This window comes from Podarcis pityusensis (assembly GCF_964106645.2).
Source record: "Podarcis pityusensis genome assembly, chromosome: 2".
NCBI classification, from domain to species: domain Eukaryota; kingdom Metazoa; phylum Chordata; class Lepidosauria; order Squamata; family Lacertidae; genus Podarcis; species Podarcis pityusensis.
Window position 1 is genome coordinate 35017775 of NC_138029.1, and position 20949 is coordinate 35038723.

At 45.9% G+C, this 20949-nt stretch overlaps 1 protein-coding gene across 6 annotated transcripts in view; it reads left to right on the forward strand.

The window, feature by feature from the left end:
* Positions 1 to 20949, forward strand: part of TMEM94 (transmembrane protein 94) — a 70740-nt gene that overhangs the window by 43645 nt on the left and 6146 nt on the right. For 4 of the 6 annotated variants that reach the window (XM_080993590.1, XM_080993592.1, XM_080993589.1 and 1 more), the window contains 15 exons: positions 909 to 1224; positions 2031 to 2204; positions 3859 to 3961; positions 5061 to 5278; positions 8129 to 8310; positions 8489 to 8627; positions 9370 to 9485; positions 12668 to 12767; positions 12875 to 12983; positions 15144 to 15333; positions 15653 to 15730; positions 16528 to 16613; positions 17421 to 17502; positions 19646 to 19806; positions 20656 to 20750. In XM_080993590.1, the coding sequence (XP_080849716.1) occupies positions 909 to 1224; positions 2031 to 2204; positions 3859 to 3961; positions 5061 to 5278; positions 8129 to 8310; positions 8489 to 8627; positions 9370 to 9485; positions 12668 to 12767; positions 12875 to 12983; positions 15144 to 15333; positions 15653 to 15730; positions 16528 to 16613; positions 17421 to 17502; positions 19646 to 19806; positions 20656 to 20750 (2149 nt within the window). The remainder of the gene's footprint in view (positions 1 to 908; positions 1225 to 2030; positions 2205 to 3858; positions 3962 to 5060; positions 5279 to 8128; positions 8311 to 8488; positions 8628 to 9369; positions 9486 to 12667; positions 12768 to 12874; positions 12984 to 15143; positions 15334 to 15652; positions 15731 to 16527; positions 16614 to 17420; positions 17503 to 19645; positions 19807 to 20655; positions 20751 to 20949) is intronic. The other 2 variants (XM_080993588.1, XM_080993587.1) reach the window with 2 other exon arrangements.

Sequence of the window (20949 nt, forward strand, 5' to 3'; positions counted from 1 at the left end):
AGGTTGTCCTGTCCAGTTAGGAGAAAGGTGGCGTCCCAGTCTGCTAAGGAATCATCCGTAGATAAGGCGGGAGGGTAAGAGTTGTGAACATGAGAGAGGAAGAAAGAGCATTTGAAAACTCCTCTTCTTAGGGCAAAAGGAATAAGTGTGTCTTAGGGGAAATTATAAGTGCCTGCTGCCCCAAAGCACCACGGACTGATTTGCATGTGGATACCTAGCTAGGTTTATGATTTAAGGCCTTGTGCCTATATGTCTGTCTGTAGAGAGACCGAAGGTTTTTCAGGATGCTAATTATTCTGCCAATTAAATTAAAGAGCTCTGAGGGCTATTTGTAGTTCCTAGGTAGGAACCCAAAGCCCTGCAGATGTCAAGGATGATAGAAGTGGCCGTTTAGCAACATTTACAGGTCCACAGGTTCTTCACTCCTGCTTTAGGAGAATACACAACACAGGATGGCAGAACCAGTAGGTTAGAGAAGCAGGACTCATTTCATGTGCAAGTTTCTAGGTGAGTGGCTTCGCTGGCCATTGTTATGCAATGTTACAGCAAGTAAAAAGTTTCTGGCACCAATCCAGTAGTGCCTCAGCCACTATTGATTTCAGTGGGTTTAGGCAACATCTGTGTTAAGTCATTGACTTCCCATCCACAAGCTCTAACCCAGTCTTTCTCAGCTTTGGGTCCCCAGACATTCTTGAATCACAACTCCCATCATCCCTGATCTTTGACCTTGCTGGCTGGGTCTGATGGGTTTTATAGTCAAAGAGCATCTGCAGTGTCAAAGCTTCCCAACCACTGATGCAGCCTGCGAGTTGTGCACTAACCATTTCTGAATTTCTCTTCCCCTCTGAAAGGGGAACAGACGCTGGCACCTTAACTTTTGACTTTGCGTTTCTTGACTGTTGAGCCAGGTTGAGGCTGACAGCGAGGGCCTGGCATGCGAGGCGGAAGACTTTGTGTGCGATTACCACTTGGAGATGCTGAGCCTCTCCCAGGACCAGCAGAATCCCTCCTGCATCCAGTTTGACGACTCCAACTGGCAGATGCACTTGACCTCCCTGAAGCCCCTGGGCTTGAACGTGCTGCTTAACTTGTGCAACGCCAGCGTGACGGAGCGCCTGTGCCGATTCTCCGACCACCTCTGCAACATCGCCTTGCAGGAGACGCACAACGCCGTGTTGCCTGTCCATATTCCGTGGGGACTCTGTGAGCTGGCTAGGCTCATAGGTGAGGAGGGCAGAGGAGGTCAGCTGGTGGGGGATGCCAGTGTAACTTTGCTGTGCACACACAAGTGAAATCATGTAAAATGGGAAGCACCCCCCAAACACTCTTTAAATGCCCTCTTGGCTGTTCTCTTTCCAACCCATGCCATAAATACGCATCCAGAAAAAAGAAGAGGTAACTGATAATCTTGAATCAGTGCTTGAAGTTAGTCCCTGTTTAGGGACGTTTTTAATATTTAATGATGTATTGTTTTTAACACTTGAGTGGCTGGGGAAACTCAGCCAGATGGGCGGGGTATAAATAATAAATTATTATTATTATTATTATTATTATTATTATTATTTATTATTTAAAAAATCCTCAGCTGGAATTGAAGCTCTGGGGTTGGCAGGAGGCTGGAAGTCATGCGGGAAAGCAGCTGTTGCTGTTGCACTACCCCGCGCATTCAGCTGTTAGGCGGGGAGGAGCAGTAGCATAAACAAAGCCCCGTTCTGCCCCCTGACTCTTTGGGGCCTCATCTGCCCTCACTGATGTCCTCTTTGGACTCTGGGGGAGGGTCTCCTTGTGAGCCACAAAGACTCTCCAGCTCTCTCCCGTTATTTCCGTGTTTGAATTGTTTTATTTCCTGGTACTCTGCGTATACGCCTGAGTCAATTCCGCTAGGTGGTTATATGAGGCAAGGCAGTCCTTTAGGCAATGATCATAGGCAGAGGAGAATGGCAGATGAACTTGGAGAGCAGCGCCATATTCCTTGGGATTCCTGTTGTCCAAGAGTTCCCCTCCCATATTATTTTTTTCCCCTCCCCCAGGCTTTACACCTGGTGCCAAAGAGCTTTTCAAGCAGGAGAACTACTTGGCCCTTTACCGGCTGCCATCAGATGAGATGGTGAAGGAGACGATGCTTGGGAAACTCTCATTCATCACTAAAAGGAGACCACCTTTGAGCCACATGATCAGCCTTTTTGTCAAAGACACTACTACCAGTAAGGACACTAACTTGGCGGGATTTTGACTAGCATGTGATCAGAAGGATGACCATTAACTTACCACCTCTGGGACTGCAATTTGGCTGGCAGCCTATCCAATCTATTCAGGGCCCTTTATATGTATTCTTAGGGGAATAGCAAAGGACTTGGGAACGTGGTCCTAAAATATAAGCCAGAACAGGAGGAAAGGCTATTTCTATTCAACTACAGGGAAGTTACCAATTCTCTCCAGTGGAGGCTCCTAGGAAAAGAGCTATTTCTCAGTGGCTGGCTGGTGTTAGTTTCAACTGAGGCCTTAAGTTGAAATTTGGGGGGTGGTTTTAGTTGCTGCCTAGAACCAGGATATTAAACTATATTATCAGTCAAGTCACCATGGCTTGTTCTCTGTGTTTCTTCCTGTTTAGTTCAAAGGCTTATGTACGTTCCATACTTGCCTTGGAAGTTTCCAGACTCAGTGAAGGACTATGCAGATGAAGAAGCTGAAATTTTAATACCATTTATTTTCAATATGTAAAGTCCCAGAAGACTTACAGTGAATAATAACAGACTTAAAAGCCAAGTTTGTTTTAAATTAGGATTAAATAAATAAGAAAATGTACAATAAGAAAAGTTAGGAAATTTGATTATGACTGTAATACGGTTTTATGAAATAATGATATTGGAAACTGCTACATTTAATTACAAGGAAATTCAGATGGAAGAGATTAGAGGAAGTCAAGTAATATGTTCATGAAGATAGATTTTAATTAACTAATCAAGTCTTAATCTATGTGGTGATATATGGAAAATTTGAAGTACTTTATGTTTCACATTCTTCTTTTTATTTTTTTAAATTCTTTTTCTTTTGTCATTGTTTATTTTCTTTTTTGTTATGCTTTTGTATGAAAAATAATAAATATTATTGTGAAAAAAATAGAAATAAAGGGGAAGTTTGTTTAGGTCACACTCCAGCGTGACCAAGAGATGGTGCATCTCCCTCAGGCAGGCAAACAGAGCAGGCTCTCCAGGACAATGGCTGAACCCTAGGAAGCTACTGCTAGCCTTTTTCCTTCAGAGAGGCATAGGAATATATATTTAAAGGCAGTTACCATGTTACAGAGAGGGAAGAGAGATTCGCTTTCACCTAAAGAGCACCTGAGAGTTGTCCGTGGGGCACAGTGTTGAGAAGAGGCAGCTCTGCTGGGAAAGGAGGGGCAGGCAGCAAACTTTTCTCAGAGACACCGTCTGGGTTTTGTGTACCTGACGCTAAATGGGGGAGAAGTCTTCTTCTTGATCCAAAAGGTGCCCCAGATAACACAGAATAATTGCACTTCCAGAAATAGACTTGCAGCATCTTCCGTCTTTCCTCCCTCCCCATCCTGGCCACTTGTCACATTGATGGGCATGTTGCTAGTACTTGTAGAACACTTAGCAAATGGTTTTCGCTCCTCTCCTGGCAGTTGATCTTCTGCTTTAGCGGTAGATTTTATGATAGACAGAAAAGTTTCTTCTAGCGCCTACTTAAAATGTGTTTAATCACCATTTGTCACATTATCAAATGTACCCAGGGAGCCTGTGGGCGATGTAGAGTGTTAGAAATCTTCACAATAAACGAGCCTGTCAGCAAGCAATTTTTAGAGTTGAGACACAGGTCCACGTTTTTCTCTCTTAGGCACCGAGCAGATGCTTTCCCATGGGACTGCTGACGTCATCCTGGAGGCCTGCACAGACTTCTGGGACGGTTCGGATATCTATCCACTGTCTGGCTCTGACAGGTAGGCAACCTTCTCTGCGCAAGTGACCGGCTTCAGAAAACAAACTGCTGGAGAGATTTATGTTTGGGTAGCCTGCGATGTTTGCTTTCTCCAAAGGTTGCTTATGGCTGTGTGCAAGTCATAGTTATGGGGCTCTGTATGCAGAGATCTTCCTGCAGAGGAAGGTTTAGGCTGCCCACAGATGATGCCTTTTCAGAAATCATGGAGGCAGCATTGTAGAGCTTGTCATTGGCCCTGATACGCACTTGCACTCTTGGTGCCTCTATCAGTTTGCGTCAAGTGGGTTTTTCAGATTTTTGTAATGTTTCATGCTGCCCCTTGTTAAGCCCAAAGAAGCCTGCAAGAGCATGACAAGTGCTGCTGCAATACAGGTGTGCTTTGGGATGAGCTATGTAGTGGCCAGAGCAAGTAACCCAAGGTTCTTCCCCCACCAATTCCTGGAACAATTTAAAATGCTTTGTGATTACGTACACACACACACACACACACACACACACACACACACACACACACTTACATCACACATAGAATGCACATCAATGCAGATTTTGTCTGTGTGCATGTACATCATTTTACAATTTATTTTAAACAAGGAAAGAGAGAGAAGTGCAAACCATTCAGGTGTTGTAAAGAACTTACAAAGTTTAGCCAAAAGACTAAATGCAAGGTTACATAATCAATATCAGGTACAGGTATATACACACATACATATATACATATATTTAGAATGTATATCTATGCAGCAGTGTGCATTGCAAGCGTACACACACAACTGTCACAGATGTGAAGGAATTTTGAATATTGGCCGTGGGGAAACAAGTGCTGACCCATGAGAAATGTGGAAGGGGTTGATGCACAAGGGCTGTGAACCATTCGTATCAAAGGAAAGATGCTTCAAAATACTTGATAAGGAATGAACAGAAGCCGCTTCCTTGCCTCGTCTCAGGTCCAGTAAATTCTGCCCCTGAAAAGCATGAGTTTGGGCAGTAGTTTTACTACCCAGGCATGCGTTGCGTGCAGACGTTGAGACTATTTTGTGCGTAACATATCTCTGGTGGCCTTTGTCATTCTCTCTCTCTCTCTCTCTCTCTGCTCTCAGGAAGAAAGTGTTGGATTTCTACCAACGTGCCTGTCTTTCGGGCTATTGCTCCGCCTTCTCTTACAAGCCCATGCACTGCGCCTTGTCCTCCCAGCTCAATGGGAAGTGCATAGAGCTAGTGCAGGTTCCCGGGCAGAGTGCCATCTTCACGTCCTGTGATCTCCCTGGGACGACGCCCATCAAGCAGAGCAGCCAGAGGAACAGCTGGAGCTCCGATGGTAGGTGCCTTGTCTCCGTTGCAGATCCTTCCATTAATGCATCTGGGGCGGTGCTCCACCAGCTTTGGTTTGTTGCTGGTTTTTTTTTATCTTAGGGCACTCTTCAAGTGACTCCGAGATGGACACCTGGGATACCACAAGGTTGCGGAAAAATGACCTTAGGAGAGAAGTTTGAGGGCTGTATCCAACTCCATGTGAGAAGAGTTCCACTCTTGCAGTGGGATTTTCCCCTTCCTCTCCTCTCCCCATATACTCCCCTGATCTGCTCCCGAGTGTCCCCCAACCCTCTGGAGCACATTTGAGGATGCAACTGGGGCTGCAGGGGAAAGGGAAGTTCCATTCCATAAGCAGGCATCTGCTGTGCATGTGGCACAGCAGCTCTGGACATAACCCATAGGATTTAAAAACCCAGTTGTTGGGTGTAGATGCTTTGAATCAAACAATTCAAATGTGTTTTGCAGAATGATGTGACGTGGAAAGTAAATCTGGTGAGACCCTTGTTCCGTCACAGTGCCTTCCATGTGACGATCACCAAGAAAATGAAGAGAAAAATATCTTGTAAATGGAGAACCTCCACTAAATAATTTACTTTTGAGCAAGCAAACGAAAAAGGGCGAATCTTAATAGTGTTGATTATTATTAATCCAGTCTTTTTGGAAATTTTCTTTTGGAGGCTAACTGTTTGAAAGATTACGTTTTCTATGTTTTAACGGTGATCCTAGTATGGAAAGCTCCACTACTGCATAAACACCTCATTGGCCTTGATCTCCACATCACATCAGGAATTCTCTGTTTCCTCATTGTTCAAGGTCTCAACCTTGTCCCCATCTGACCTGCCAATTGCGGAAGAATCCTGCTTGTCTAAATTTTGACACATTATATTCGGGTAGGCTGCCTTGTCATCAGAAAAGAGGGCTCATTTGATCCAGCTTCTTCGGATTGCCTTCTTTTCTTGCTGCTTATTAGTTTCAGCCAGGCAAGCTCCTCTGAGTGTCCTTGAGCAGATCAGTAAGGATGATTTCAGATGCCCCGCCTGTCCATTTGACAACCCACAGGCCGAATCTTCCAGCCTTGACTTGCTTATTCTCACTTAATATTGGTGCTTGTTGAGAAGAGGTGATAGTTAGCCTTCCCAATCCTACCTCTACCTTTCACCAAATGGCATAAAAATGGGAATTAAGAACATGGTGACATTCCTGTGTGTGTTCTGTTACTAGCTTTTAATGCTGTGCTATAGGTAACAAACCACCTCTGTTCCTCAACTTGCCTCTTGTTTCCCATCATTTATTGTCCTCTTGCATGGACAATAATTATTTGAGGGATGGGTGGGGTGGGGTACACTAACATACCTGATTTAGAAATAAATAAAAATGTTAGGCAACATGTGAATCTGTTCTTAGTCAACCCTACATTTGCAATGGAGGCTGACCTGCCCTGTTTCACAGGGAGTTGCATAGCTTTTAATAGATGGGAAGTAACAGCACAAAGACTAAAGGTTGACTCTGGGGAGAGAATCTTAAGTCTGACATAGGTAAAGATAAAGGGACCCCTGACCATTAGGTCCAGTCGCGGACGACTCTGGAGTTGCGGCGCTCATCTCGCTTTACTGGCTGAGGGAGCCGGCATACAGCTTCCGGGTCATGTGGCCAGCATGACTAAGCTGTTTCTGGAGAACCAGAGCAGTGCACAGAAACGCCGTTTACCTTCCCGTTGGAGTAGTACCTATTTATCTACTTGCACTTTGACGTGTTTTTGAACTGCTAGGTTGGCAGGAGCTGGGACTGAGCAACTGGAGCTCAGCCCGTCGCGGGGATTTGAATCACTAACCTTCTGATCAGCAAGCCCTAGGCTCTGTGGTGTAGACCACAGCGCCACCCGTGTCCCTAAGTCTGACATAAAGTGGTAGAATTCTGAGCAGGCAGAATGGACTGCATCATTTCTTCAGACTGCCAGTGGGGTGGGTCACATTTTTGAAGGCTCCCTTTAAGGAGGAGACTAACACAGTGGAGAGAGCGATGGGCTCTCAAATGCGACTGGGGCCCTCCAGAGGTTGCTGCACTGCGGCTCTCATCATCCTTGACCGGTAGCGATGCTGGCTGGGCCTGATGGGAGTTGTAGTCCAGCCCCATCTGGAGAGCTACAGATCCCCCACCCCTGGGCTTTGGACGCATTCTCCTAGATGTGATCACTTTTGTGTGTGATGTCCTTCACCTGCAGTCTGAAGTGCTGCTCTTTGCTCCGAAGGGCATGTCAGAATGGCTCAAGTGGAGATATTATGTCAATGTTTATTATTACGACAAACAGCCAGCACACCAAAACCAGAATTTCTGCATAATTCTTTACATAAACGACAAAAACGGTCAGTATGGGATTTAACAGTGAATATACTAACTAAGTGGACTTGAAATACGTTCAATTGCAGAGAATTCTACCACCTTGTCCTGCTGGCTCTGTAGACCAGGCCTTAATGTGTTAAAATGATCCTCGTTGTTCTACAACAGGCATAGGCAAACTCCGGCCCTCCAGATGTTTGGGACTACAATTCCCATCATCCCTAGCTAACAGGACCAGTGGTCAGGGATGATGGGAATTGTAGTCCCAAACATCTGGAGGGCCGGAGTTTGCCTATGCCTGTTCTACAACATAACTATATTAAGTAGAACACACCCTTTGTATAGCTTTTACCGCTACCGCTTAGAAGTGATGGGCAACTTTTTGTTTTCTCTCCCCCTGCGTTCTTGGTGTGTCTTTCTATTTTATGGGTATGTCTCTGTTCTCCTGGGCCTATTCCTCCTCTGTGTCTCTATATGCCTGCCTCCACACACTTGCCTTTTCTTCACCTGCCCAAAGAAGGGATTGGGGAAGCGATGGAGAAGGAGGACAGCATCCAGGCTCTGAGTGGCCAGATCTTCATGGGAATGGTCTCGTCCCAGTATCAGGCCCGATCAGATGTCGTCCGCCTCATTGAGGGACTTGTCAATGCCTGCATTCGTTTTGTCTACTTCTCCCTGGAAGATGAGCTCAAGAGCAAGGTAGGCTTTCCCTTGACTTACTCTATCACTTCTCAGTGTTCCTGCAACGGCCATGCCAAAGGCACAGCCACCCCACTCATCCTAGGGCTGGTTCAGATTGCAAGATTATTCCTGGGTTTATATATATATGTTTCTCCCACTCTGGCTATGCTGCTACCATAGTGCCTTTCCTCCACAGGTGTTTGCTGAGAAGATGGGTCTGGAGACCGGCTGGAATTGCCACATATCCCTGACACCCAATGGAGATGTGCCTGGTTCCGAAATCCCTCCTTCCAGCCCCAGCCATGCAGGCTCATTGCGCGATGATCTACAGCAGGGTGAGCAAATAGCCCTAAGGGGAATGGCGGCTGCAGTGCAAGTGTTTGTTCAAAGCAAATCCATCTGACGATTGAACCAAACCCATGAGATTTACAGTCAGCAACACAGTCACTATTACTAAAGCCAGGCCAAACTTTAGAATAGCTGTTCTATGGGACAGTCCCAGTTCGTTAATTTCTCAAAGCCTTAAAGCCAGGGGCACCAAGGCTTTACAAATAATGTCATATACAGTACAGGCATCCAACTGGTGAAATTCTCCCCATCTGGGTAGGGAAAGCTTTGCCTGTTGAATTCCATGTTGTTATCAAAGGCAGAGGTTCCCTTCTTGGAAACATTAAGACAAACCTAGTTCTATGCAGAAGCCGTGCCTCTTCTGTCCAATTTGATACCTGAGGTTTTTGCTGCAGCCCATCACATCTGTTTAGCTTTTTGTCATCGCTGGGATATGGTTGTCTTGATTTTCAGCCTTTCCACGTAGTACATTCTTTTTGCGGTCTTTTCCAGCGCAGGAGGAAGGAGACAGACGCTTTAAAACTCAGCAAAGTTCTGAACTGATACTGCCAGCTCTGGTTAGATGAGTCATTTTCAAAACACCTCTTATTTTAGGAGAACCCAGAAAATCCAAGCTTGCTTTTCCAGGCTGTCACAAAGCCACATGAGGGGCGGGGGTGTGCCTTGTGTCGGCGTTTTGGTGTGAGCCTTCCAAGCCGTAACACTGCTTTCTTTCTCTGTCCTTGCCAGTTTCCCGAGAAGATGCAGAGGGGCTTCTGCTGATGGAGGAGGAAGGACACTCCGACCTTATTAGCTTTCAGCCAACCGACAGTGACATCCCCAGCTTCCTGGAGGATTGCAATAGGGTGAGACTGACAGCAGGACACCTTACTTAGGAACCCAAAGCGTTTGACTGTATCTCCCAGCAATGAACTTGATGGCTGTTGTTGCTTCTCTAAACCTCTTGAGAGGCCGTTTACAGCTTAATCATATCCATGTCTATTCAGAAGTCTGTTCCATTTAGGTCACTTACTTTCAGATGAGTGTGTATAGGATTGCACCCTAACAGTCCGCTTCCTTAAATCATCCCTAATTGATTAAGCCTACATAACAGGAGGCAGCAACTTGTTTTGTTTAAGGATGCAGAGGTAGCTGCTGTGGTGAGGGCATCCTTGCAGCTTACCAGGAGAGGGCTGGGGAGGAGGACAAAGGTGAGGTTGGAGTTAGGGTGGATGCATTAGTGGGAGCCCTGCCAGTGCATCCACACAATCTCACCTTTCCTGCTGCCCTAGCCCTGTCCCAGGTAAGCTGAGGTGCTGCTAGTGTTGAGAGGGTGGCTCTGTGGCTCTGCCCTGCAACACTGCCCCCTGCTAAAAGAATGCAAACAGGACGAGTTAAGCTAGTGAATTTATCAGGGTACACTAAACTTGAGCAAGCAAGCTGGGGTCACACATTGCGGGGGGTGTTTCAAAATTGACATGGTCTGTGATGTGCTGGCACATGTCTTTCTTTAGCAGATCATAAAATGGGGGGGGGGGGTACAACACTGGGGAAAATACCACAACATTGAAAACAATGCTTGCTTTCAAAATATTCCCCCCCCCTAAATTGCTGCCATCTTCCTTAAAGCAAAATGAAAGATAATGCAACTTAAACTTTGTAGGAGAAAAGTTATTGATTAGGAGATAAAATGGGCTTTTGGATCTATTGCTGATGCTTCAGAAGAAGGGAAAATGATAGTTTAAGTACCATGAACTGACATGCCAGAAGAATAGAGGTGGGGTGGGGTGGATTATTGGAGAGAGAAGTAATACTATCATCTGTGAAGGCCAGGATGCTACTTTGAAGTGTCTAGTTTCTCTACTTCAAACTGATCTCTTTCATTCATCTTAGGAATGCTCATGGAAAGGGTTACATTTAATATGCTTCAATTCTCTCTTTTTTTTTAAATATAATTTTTATTAACAGGCCAATCAAATCACATTAATTCCAAATCACATTAGTTCCAAATTATACAGCCAAATTTTTAAAGTTTTTGTTGGGGGTACCCATACTTCAAGCTCCGAAAGGGATCCAAACTTCGCTCTTTCTGCTGCTGCTTTAATTAAACAGTTATATCCAGTTCTGTCCAGATAGTCTCTTTGTTTTTTTCCTCATCTTCTTGTTGTTATCATATATTCCTTTCTTTGTGATCTCTGATAATGTTCACAAGCGGGTTACAAACAAACATATTCTGTGTGGGTTTTACACTCTCCAATAGTCATATCACATAAAGGACAGACGCCATTTCCACATCTCCGTAAAAAACATTCCCACAGTCTGTCCGTTGATTTCTACAGGCTTGCCAGTCTATGTCTCAGGGGGACCTACCGGGTCAAGATCACATTCCGATAACCATACATTCACATTCCGATGACCCTGGTCCTCCTCCCCCTTGTCCTCCGGCAAGCCTGTCTTAACGGAAGTCCATTTTTAACTGCGTCATAGAACTTTCTTTCCATTCCCCGTTGTTTCCACCAGTCCTGTCTTTGATCGGTAATTCATTTCCACACAGTTCTTAGTTCCTGCTTGTGATTAGTAATTAGCAACGATTCTTCTCTCTGGAGGGGAGGGTTATTGGTACTCACATAAGACAAAATAAGAAAGGTTTTTTCCTCCCCCCCTTTCTGTTTCACTCCAACATACCAGTCTTTTAATGATGATTCTTCACTTGATTTATTTGTCCAACCCGTCACTCCGCACGCAGAGATCCCATTAATCAGCAGTCTTTACTCCCGATCTTCACTTGATGTATGTGCATTAGCTTCTTCCCAATTATATATTTCCAGTTATATGTTTCGTGCTAATGCGAACCAGTGCGCGATTAGAGACAGCGTCAGGGAGAGCCAACGTCACCTGAGGGCTTTGTGCCAAGTGTCCTCACCCCCTTCTTTCGAATCCGGGGGTGAATTATGGACACAGCTGGCAAGGCAGTCCCCCCCATTCCCTTGGGGTGGCAGGGAGGCTGCATACTCCCATCACAGCCTCTTAATTACCCCATGTGGGTCGGAGAGATGTTATTGTCGGCCATATTCCAATGCGCCCCCTGGTGGCCCCCTATGCTTCAATTCTCAGTGGGATTTGAACCTCTCATCCACCTAGTTTGCAAATCTCTCTTTCTCTCTTACTGGTGGTGTGTAATCCTAAACTAGAGGCCTTCAATAAGTATTTAGTGTTGAGTGACCCACAGTAACTTTTTTCTGCCCAATCATTTATACATTTACCCATAAATTATTCTGGCTGCCTTCATTTTCCCTCGTAAATCACGTTTAGGGCTGCAGACTTTGCACTCTGAAGATTACTTTCTATAAGGGATGGCTAGTCTATGTAATTTACACAAGGAAAAACCTTTCTCTTTCTGAGCTGTGTGAGCAGAGAAGTTCTTAATCTGTTGTAATTTGTATTATACACTGTAATATTTGGTGGTAACTAACAGATTTTTAAAAGAAGAATTGTGCTCTTAATCTGGTTTTGCTCTCCTGCTGTTTGCACACTCACTATTTGAAATTTCACTTACCCACCCAAGCCTCGCTATACGCTTCACAGATTCCCTTATCCAAAGAGCTGGCTTCCTTCCTTTTTTTTGAGCTTTGCTGGTTGGTGGCTGCCATTTTGTCTCTCTTTTGCTGATTGGCTGCAGCCATTTCAGGGGAAAACCACGGAGAAATGGGTGATTTCCTGGGAACGCATTGTGTTCGTAAAGTGAGACTTGTGTGTAGTTATGTTGCTGGCTGTGTAACATCTGGGAAGGGCAGAGTGTAGCTTGTTTGGGTGGATTAAGAGCAAGTCAGTGGTTGATGGCAATGAAAATCTTTCTGGCAAATGTCAGTTTGCACTTCCTCCTAACATAGCCCAATTTATCCGGCAATGAACAGGGGTTAGAGCAATCTCATTGCTCTGCTTTATCACTCCAGCTGCGGGGAATCTGATTCATCCTGAGCTTGTTGTTAGCCTTCACCCTCGTCTACCGTCTCCTTGGCTTGTTTAATTGCCGCTTCTTTCACTCCAGGCCAAACTGCCACGTGGAATCCACCAGGTGAGGCCCCACCTGCAGAATATTGACAACGTGCCTTTGCTTGTTCCTCTGTTTACAGATTGCACCCCAGAAAGTAAGTGGAGCTCAGGCTAGTGGATTCTTTGTCGCTGAGATGGGGAGATCCGGGTGGAAACTAAGAGGGTGTCAACACACTTAACCCCTTTCCTGGTTCTCTTGCAGCCATGTGTGAGATGATTAAGATCATGCAGGAATACGGGGAGGTCACTTGCTGCCTCGGCAGCTCTGCCAACTTGCGCAACAACTGCCTTTTCCTTCAGAGCGACATCAGGTAAGAATAGGGGTCAGCAGACTTTTACAGCAGGGGGCCGGTCCATTGTCCCGCAGACCTTGTGGGGGGCCGGACTATATATTGAAAAAAATAATAATGAACGAATACCTATGCCCCACAAAAAATCCAGAGATGCATTTTAAATAAAAGCACACATTCTACTCATGTAAAAACATGCTGATTCCCGGACCATCCGTGGGCCGGATTTAGAAGGCGATTGGGCCAGATCTGGCCCCCGGGCCTTAGTTTGCCTACACATGGGTAAGATCAGGGGTCAGCAAACTTTTTCAGCAGGGGGCCGGTCCACTGTCCCTCAGACCTTGTGGGGGGCCGGACTATATTTTGAAAAAATAATAATGAACGAATTCCTATGCCCCACAAATAACCCAGAGATGTGTTTTAAATAAACGCATACATTCTACTCATGTAAAAACACCAGGCAGGCCCCACAAATAACCCAGAGATACATTTTAAATAAAAGGACACATTCTACTAATGTAAAAACACACTGATTCCCGGACTGTCCACGGGCCAGATTGAGAAGGTGATTGGGCCGGATCCAGCCCCTGGGCCTTAGTTTGCCTACCCATGGGTCAGATGCACCCAGACTCTGGGTTTCTGGCTTTGAGAAGCTCAGTCTGTCCTCATTCATACCACTCCTTCATTCTGATTCCATTTCTGTGTTGACTTTCTTTGTTTTCTTCCATTGCATCCCCATACAGAGTCCCAGGGAGACCTGAAAAGCACTCCTCTTTTTCTTTCCTTTGCCCTGGGTACAAAACTACCGCTATCTGATACCTCCCTGCAATACCTTTAAGCAGACCAATGTGGAGGAAGTACCTTTTATGCCACATCAGGGCTTTTGACAAAACTGCTTAGAACAAATCCCACGCTGAGCCTGTTGTTGTCTGAAATAGTTGCATAAGGAACATCTGTTCCAACAGCAACCTTTGCCACAGAGTTGCTTGGAAAGGATGTTCTGCCTACAACTATTTTGCAAAATGCATGGCTCAGTGTTGGACTTGGTGGCATCGTTCGGATCTCTGATGTGGCATATGAGAACCTTCCTCCGTGCTGGTGGCTCTTGGTCTCCTAAAAAGGAATGGGGATTACAATCCCACTCTCCTTGACTATTGGCCCCGCTGTCTGGAGTTGGGACCCCAACTATCTGGAAGGCCACAGTCTCCTCACCCCGTCCTCAAAGGTATAAAATCTTCTGCTCTTCTGGCAAAGCAGGAATGGGAGAGAAGCAGAGAGGAAAGCAGGTCAGAGCAGGTGCAGCAATCAATTTAGATAAAGGCAAAGGAGACCATTTTGAGCCCTCAAGCTGTTATTGCTTTATTCATCCATCAAGCTTATTCTGTTAAAAGCACCCTTCTGAAAATCAAAGGGTTTTAAATGAATGACACAGAGTTTGTTTGAAGAAATAGAGATGGGAAATATTTGTGGGAATTATTTTGGTGGCAGGGAGGCTGGATGCTTGGCCCAGTCTCACACACCCCCCCCCCCCAAATATCAAAGAAGGCTTATGATTCAGAGATGCTCTTGCTGCTCCTTCGGCCCTCACTGTTCCGTCTTGCCCTTGCTCCTGTACTTGGTAAAGTGCAAACCTTTACATGCTGGGCCAAGTATCCTCAAAGCTGCTTTTTAAACAAGGGAGTTTTGTAAAAGCAGGTTTCCTTTACCATGGCTTTTATGCTGATCTATTTTTTTCTTGGTTTTAGCTGATTTTATTTGATTCTGTGACGTGTGCTATATATTATCTGTAAGCTGCCTCAAATTAATTTTGGAAAGGTGGGGTATACATTTATCAGATAAAGTAATAAAAGGAACAGGCTACAATGCTCCTTACTGCTGACTGAGTGGACCCCTATTTTCCTAGCAGTTCTTTTGTTATGATCTATGATCAGAGTTCTTTATTCAGTCCAATCTGTTCTGATTTCCTGTCTCAGGACATTTCCCTGCAGAGCTGGTGGCCTTGCTGTGGATGGTCCGAAAGGAATCTGCAGCCCGCTAGTTCACTTTTTAAAAAGCATCAATATTGTTGGACACCTCTGTATTTTAGATCAGTTTTGTAACCCCGAGGTGTTTGGCTGGGTGCACCTGGCTTATTACTCCCCATTATGTTTTCCTCTAACCTGTGTAGTATTGTCTGTACAGCATAGCCCTGGATCCTCTTTACCCCTCTCGCTGCTCCTGGGAGACGTTTGGGTACGCCACCAGCACTAACATGACCCGTATCTCCGATGAGCTCACGCCTCTCCAGCTGTCTGGCCAGCTGAACAGCCTATCGTGCTCCCTGACTATTTATCCGGAAGAAACCATTGGGCTCATCAGACTTATAGAACAGGTAAGCCCCCTTTCTTTTGAGCTGGTAGTAACACAGTTGTGACAATCTCCATCATTTAAATATAACATTTTAGCATCTGTTTGGGCTTCCAGACTTAATAAAATAACTGTTCCATCCTTATTTTTCTTCTTGATGCAGAGAAGCTATTTGGCAGGACAGAACGTTCCAGCCTGTTTTCTTTCCTTTTAAAAGAAAACCTAATTGAAGCTTTCAGTTTTGATCCATATTTTTAAAAGTGGATCTGTTTACTGCACTCATCCTTGACAATATATTTACTCATACCTTGCATACTATCCATTTTATATATGCTTTCTTTTAGGCCCGGCATGCAACTTACGGTATTCGCAAATGCTTCCTCTTCCTTCTCCAGTGTCAGCTGACTCTGGTCATAATCCAGGTGAGTTATTCTGAATGGCATCAGGAAGCAGAAAGGACTGATTGTCTTGCAAATCATCTAAGAGGAGGAGAGACCCAAAGGAAGCTGCTTACGTTGGATATTTGCTAGCAGTATTCATTATCCTTGTGTCGTGGAAGGCTGCCCTGATTCTGGTTGAGGTCCAAAGCGTACAATGGAGCATCTTGTAATCGTAAATATTTGGTCCCCAAATTCTTCATTTGGAATAGTATATGCGTGGAAGGCAAAGTGTACTAGCTTTTCTAATTTTGTTCTGGTTTTCAAAATAAAGGATTTTTTGAGAGTGTTTTCTCTCCAAGCACTTAGCAGAGGCTAGCCACACACAGTTCTTCACCTCCCAAAACAGAACTTCCTATCATGTCTTCAGGTACAAGGCCTGGAAGAGTTATGTTAAAATAAGCAGAATGTTTCATTAAAAAAAGAAAAAGAAAATGAAAAGCAGTACAGTGCTGCCCAGGCAATGGAATCCTGTGCACCACATTCTGTGTGTAGCAGCAACTGCTGGCTCCTTAATTGGTTGGTTTTTGCATTTATATACTTCCTTGTTGCCATGGCACCCAAGGTGGTGTACTAAAATGAACAAATATGCAAAATTGTTGAACAAATGAGTTCTTTCACGGTCCCTTTGGGATCCAATGGCATGAGCTCCCTGCTCTGGACTCCCTCTCCTTCTTAGTCGCCATCTTGTTTTTACAAGATGGGTGTGATGACTTGCTGGTGGGTGCCCTTCGGTCTTCTGATCCTTCCACTGATGGTGCCTTTTGCTGTCTTTTGCTTAGTTCCTTTCTTGCCTGGGGCAGCTGCCCCCCATTCTCAGTACCACCGACATTTTGTGGCTTTCCTGCTTCTGCTACCCGTTGCTAAGGTGAGTAAGGTTTCTCGCTGTGATTCACAAGCATGCTCTAGTTTGGGGATGCTCGCAGGAGCTCCACTTCTTTCCTAAGATAAAATGGGGCCACACGGGGGACGGGCACCTGGTTTTCATGTTCTGGCCACCACGTTGGAGCCCATGTGGAGTCCATAATGCCTATATGGATCAGCCTTCATGGTGTGGAGAGTTGGCTACGCTAGCACTGTTCGTCTCTGCTAGTGCTGGCCTGTAGATTCTCTCTCTGCAAAAAAGATGTGCTGAGTTGCTTTTGTCCATTACAGCCCACAGATAATGTTGTACTTCAGCTACCATTGGCCCCAGCCAGCATGCCCAATGGTCAGGAATATTGGGAGTTAACAGAAGTTTCCAGAGGCCCACAGGTTTCCCTTATCCCAGCTGCAAGGCTTAAATCTGCTGTTCTTTTCACTAGTTGAGCAGGAACTGTGTTGGGTATGGAGGCAATAAACAAGCGAGCGAGGGGAGGCCTGTTGTGACCTGGTTAACTGTGAACTGGCTTGAAGTGACTTGACAGTGCAGGAAGGAACTGTGTGAAAAGGGCCTCCCCATTAGCTGGCAACAACAACAACAACAACAACAACAACAACAAATTTATTTATACCCTGCCCATCTGGCTGAGTTTCCCCAGCCATTTTGGGCGGCTCCCAAACGAGTATTAAAAACACAATACAGCATTAAACACAATACAGCATTATGGGGGTTTCATGTGAGTAGTCTCAGCAGGTTCCGTTGTGGTTCTGCTCTAATATCTAGGCTAATTCTAGTTTTGTTTCCTCTTCCAAGTGTGTCCCTCCTGGGCAAGCCTCCTCACAGTTCCATCATGTCCATGGCAACTGGGAAGAACCTGACCTCCATTCCTAAAAAGGTAAGAAAAGGTTACGATGGGGTAGGCATTCGCTAGGGTCCGCGTGTGGCAACGCCGGAAGGTGTGAAAGTAATGTTCTTACCAGCTGCCGACACATGACACCCCAGTGATTGCAATGCTGCAGATCTTGCTAGCATTAGCTTAGCTAAATGTTTAGCATGCTGGAGTCTGGCCTCTACATCAGGGACCTTCCTGCTCCTCAAGGCAAGAGAGTTGGCTCAGTCTCCTGCTGGCGAATTCTCGCTTCCATTGCCGCTAGAGGGAACTGGGGCTAACAGCATAGGGAGAGCCGTGCTGAATCTGGCCAAAGGCTCGCCCTGTCCAGCATCTTGGCAAACAGATGACTTTGGGAAGCCCAATAGCAGGATCAGAGCTCAACACAGCACTCTGCCCCCCCCACCCCCCCGTGATTCCCAGTCCATTGGAATACAGACACATGCTGCTTCCTCCAACAGCAGTTCTGGTGTGAGAGAACAGGTCCTGATTTTCAATCTCGCTCGCACTCTTACTTGCTGCTGAAGTAAGAACAAACCTATTTGGTTCAAGGCAGAGCCTGTGTCTCATGCCTGGGCCAGAGCTTCCTTCCTCACATCTCCTGAGGTTGGTTATCCCTGTTGCTTTATCGAGAGAAGGTGGGTTTCAAAGGAACGTGCCTTTGAGAGAAGTGGGCCAGTAGGTGGGAGAAGGGGAGCGTAATATGGAGCATACAGGTTCTTCATTGGTTTAAGGTTTCTGTTGTGAGCCATAGGCTGAAACAAGATGTTATGGGGTGGGGACATGTGGTTGCTACTGAGCAAAGTCAGGGAGTCCCTTTTAGAATGATCCATCCTTGGAGATAGTTCAGAATGGTTTTCTGACGGCTCTGGACAAATTCTCTTCCGGCACTGTTTGATCTATGAAACTTGGGAGATGACCAGCTTGATTGATGCCATCCCTCCCAAGCATCTCCTCCCATCTAGTAGAGACTGTCTGGCTCTGCCCACCCCCTTAATTGTTAGCAGGATGTGTGTGTGCCTGCGAGGCATGTTTGTGAGGCTGTAGTATGTTTGTTTGTGTGTGTGTATGGTACGCTGGTGGCGCTGTGGGTTAAACCACAGAGCCTAGGGCTTGCCAATCAGAAGGTTGGCGGTTCGAATCCCCGCGACGGGGTGAGCTCACGTTGCTCCATCCCTGCTCCTGCCAACCTAGCAGTTTGAAAGCACATCAAAGTGCAAGTAGATAAATAGGTACCGCTCCAGTGGGAAGGTAAACGGTGTTTCCGTGTGCTGCTCTGGTTCGCCAGAAGTGGCTTAGTCATGCTGGCCACATGACCTGGAAGCTGTACGCCGGCTCCCTCGGCCAATAAAGCGAGATGAGCGCCGCGACCCCAGAGGCGGTCACAACTGGACCTAATGGTCAGGGGTCCCTTTACCCTTTACCTTATGGTGCCCATCAAGGTTACTCAGCTTTCCAAATGTGCCCACTGGTCCCAAAAGGATCTCTGATGATTCTTCCTGGCTCTCTCAGTAGCAGGAGCCCCTTGCAGGGAGAGGGCTAGGCCAGGGTATCATCCTTTGGTGCCTCCACTTGTTCCTGGGAGGTTGTTAACAACAACAACAACAACAACTACAGTATTATTTATTATTTCTACTCCAACCATCTGGCTGGGTTTCCCCAGCCACTCTGGGCGGCTTTCAACAGAACATTAAAAACAAAATAAAGATTCAAACATTAAAAACTTCTCTAAACAGGGCACCAGTGGGTCGTGCATAGCTTTTTCTGCCCCAGAGTTGTTGGGTTTATTTTTAATGATGGTTATGATGATTCATCTCCAGTCTTCCTCTTTCTCTTGGAATACCCGTATTCCTCATTTGGTTATAGTTATAATGCAACAGTCCCTGTAGTCCTGCAAAATGGTAGAAGTTCCTTGGGAGGGAGGCGTGGGTTGAAGAGTTGAGCCACCAGCAGCCACACACCCCAGTGACCATCCAGTTTGGGCCTGAGGAGCAGCCCTGGAGGAGTCTCCCGGGGGCGGTGTGCTCACCCGACCCTCTTCCGCAAGACTGCAGCTGGTAAGCCTGAGGCTTGGGCAGGAGCCGTGGCACCGAAGACCTGGCCTCCCATTCTTGTAAGTCACTCTGGCCTTCCCGACAATGTCTTGCAGACTCAGCAATACTTCCTGTTCTGCTTCCTGCTGAAATTCAGCCTCACCATCTGCACCTGCTTGGTTTGCTTTGGCTACATGCTGCAGGATTACTGTGCGAACTTCAACTCCTCTGCCTTCAATGTGAATGTCACGGGCTGCTCCTCCATCATGCTGCACAGGTTAGCGGGTGCTCAGGGTCCAGCTCTCACTGAAGTTCCCACCCAGAGGAAGTGTGTGTTGGGATGGTTTTAGCACAGCTTCTTTTAAGGTTTCGTTTGTGGATGGCACAGTTTGGATTATGTAGACTATGTTGTTTATAGAATCATAAAGTTGGAAGGGGACCCCCCAAGGACCATCTAGTCCAACCCCCTGCAATGCAGGGATCTCAACTAAAGCATTCATGACAGATTGTTGTTTCTAGTAGCTTTTCCAAAGATGGGTCTAGAAGAGTGGAAAGGCATGGAATATAGGCTTGTGCTACGTTGCCCCTACTCTCAGGTTTCCCTATGCTGATAAGGACTAGAGACTTAGTTTCTTTAAAAAAACCTAAGGCTGTGTTTTACACACACACACACGCACGCACTAAATTCAAGAAAGGTCACAAAGAAATTAAACAAAGCAATATAAAGTAGTTAAAACGGCAAAGCCGAAAAGAAAACAGCAATGGAAGTATTAAGAAGTCTTAAAACACCAACTCTGTGTTTTATTAATCGCCCCATAAATCACCACCTCAAGGTGATTTAAAAACAGTTTAAAATGCAAAAGCAACAAATACAGCTGGGGAAAGCCTGTGTGGTGGGGGAACAATTCGGTGGTAACAATTCAACAACGATTTAAGATAATTCCAGATACCTTTTGAAAGGCCACTTTTGGCTTGGGAATCCAGTGGAAGAGGTTGCATTGTGTGACTAACAGAGCCCGCGGGATCTTAGGACTAGCTCACGAGTCCCTCTGAAATCCAGTCTCTTCAAATGGGGTTTGTTGATGCCTTGAACCGTGATCCACCGCCCCTACGTTTGCTTTTTCAGTAGTGCAGAAAGCTCCCCCGACTGGTTTGGAAAATTTTCCAGCATCCTTCTTCTGGCCCAGAAGTTCACTGCTGGGATGATTGTCTTACATACTGGTAAGAGATTTCCATTCCTCCTTGCTTGCTGTACTGAAGGGGTGGAGGGGGGCTTGCAGCTTGCCATGGCATGCATGCAGCGGGGGTCAGGAGTTTTATCGATGTCCCAGCTGAAGGCAGATGTAAAACCAAACATCTTGACTCTCTGGCCAGTTTGATCAGTTGGCTTAGTCTTCCCCAACCCTTGGCTGTTTAACTG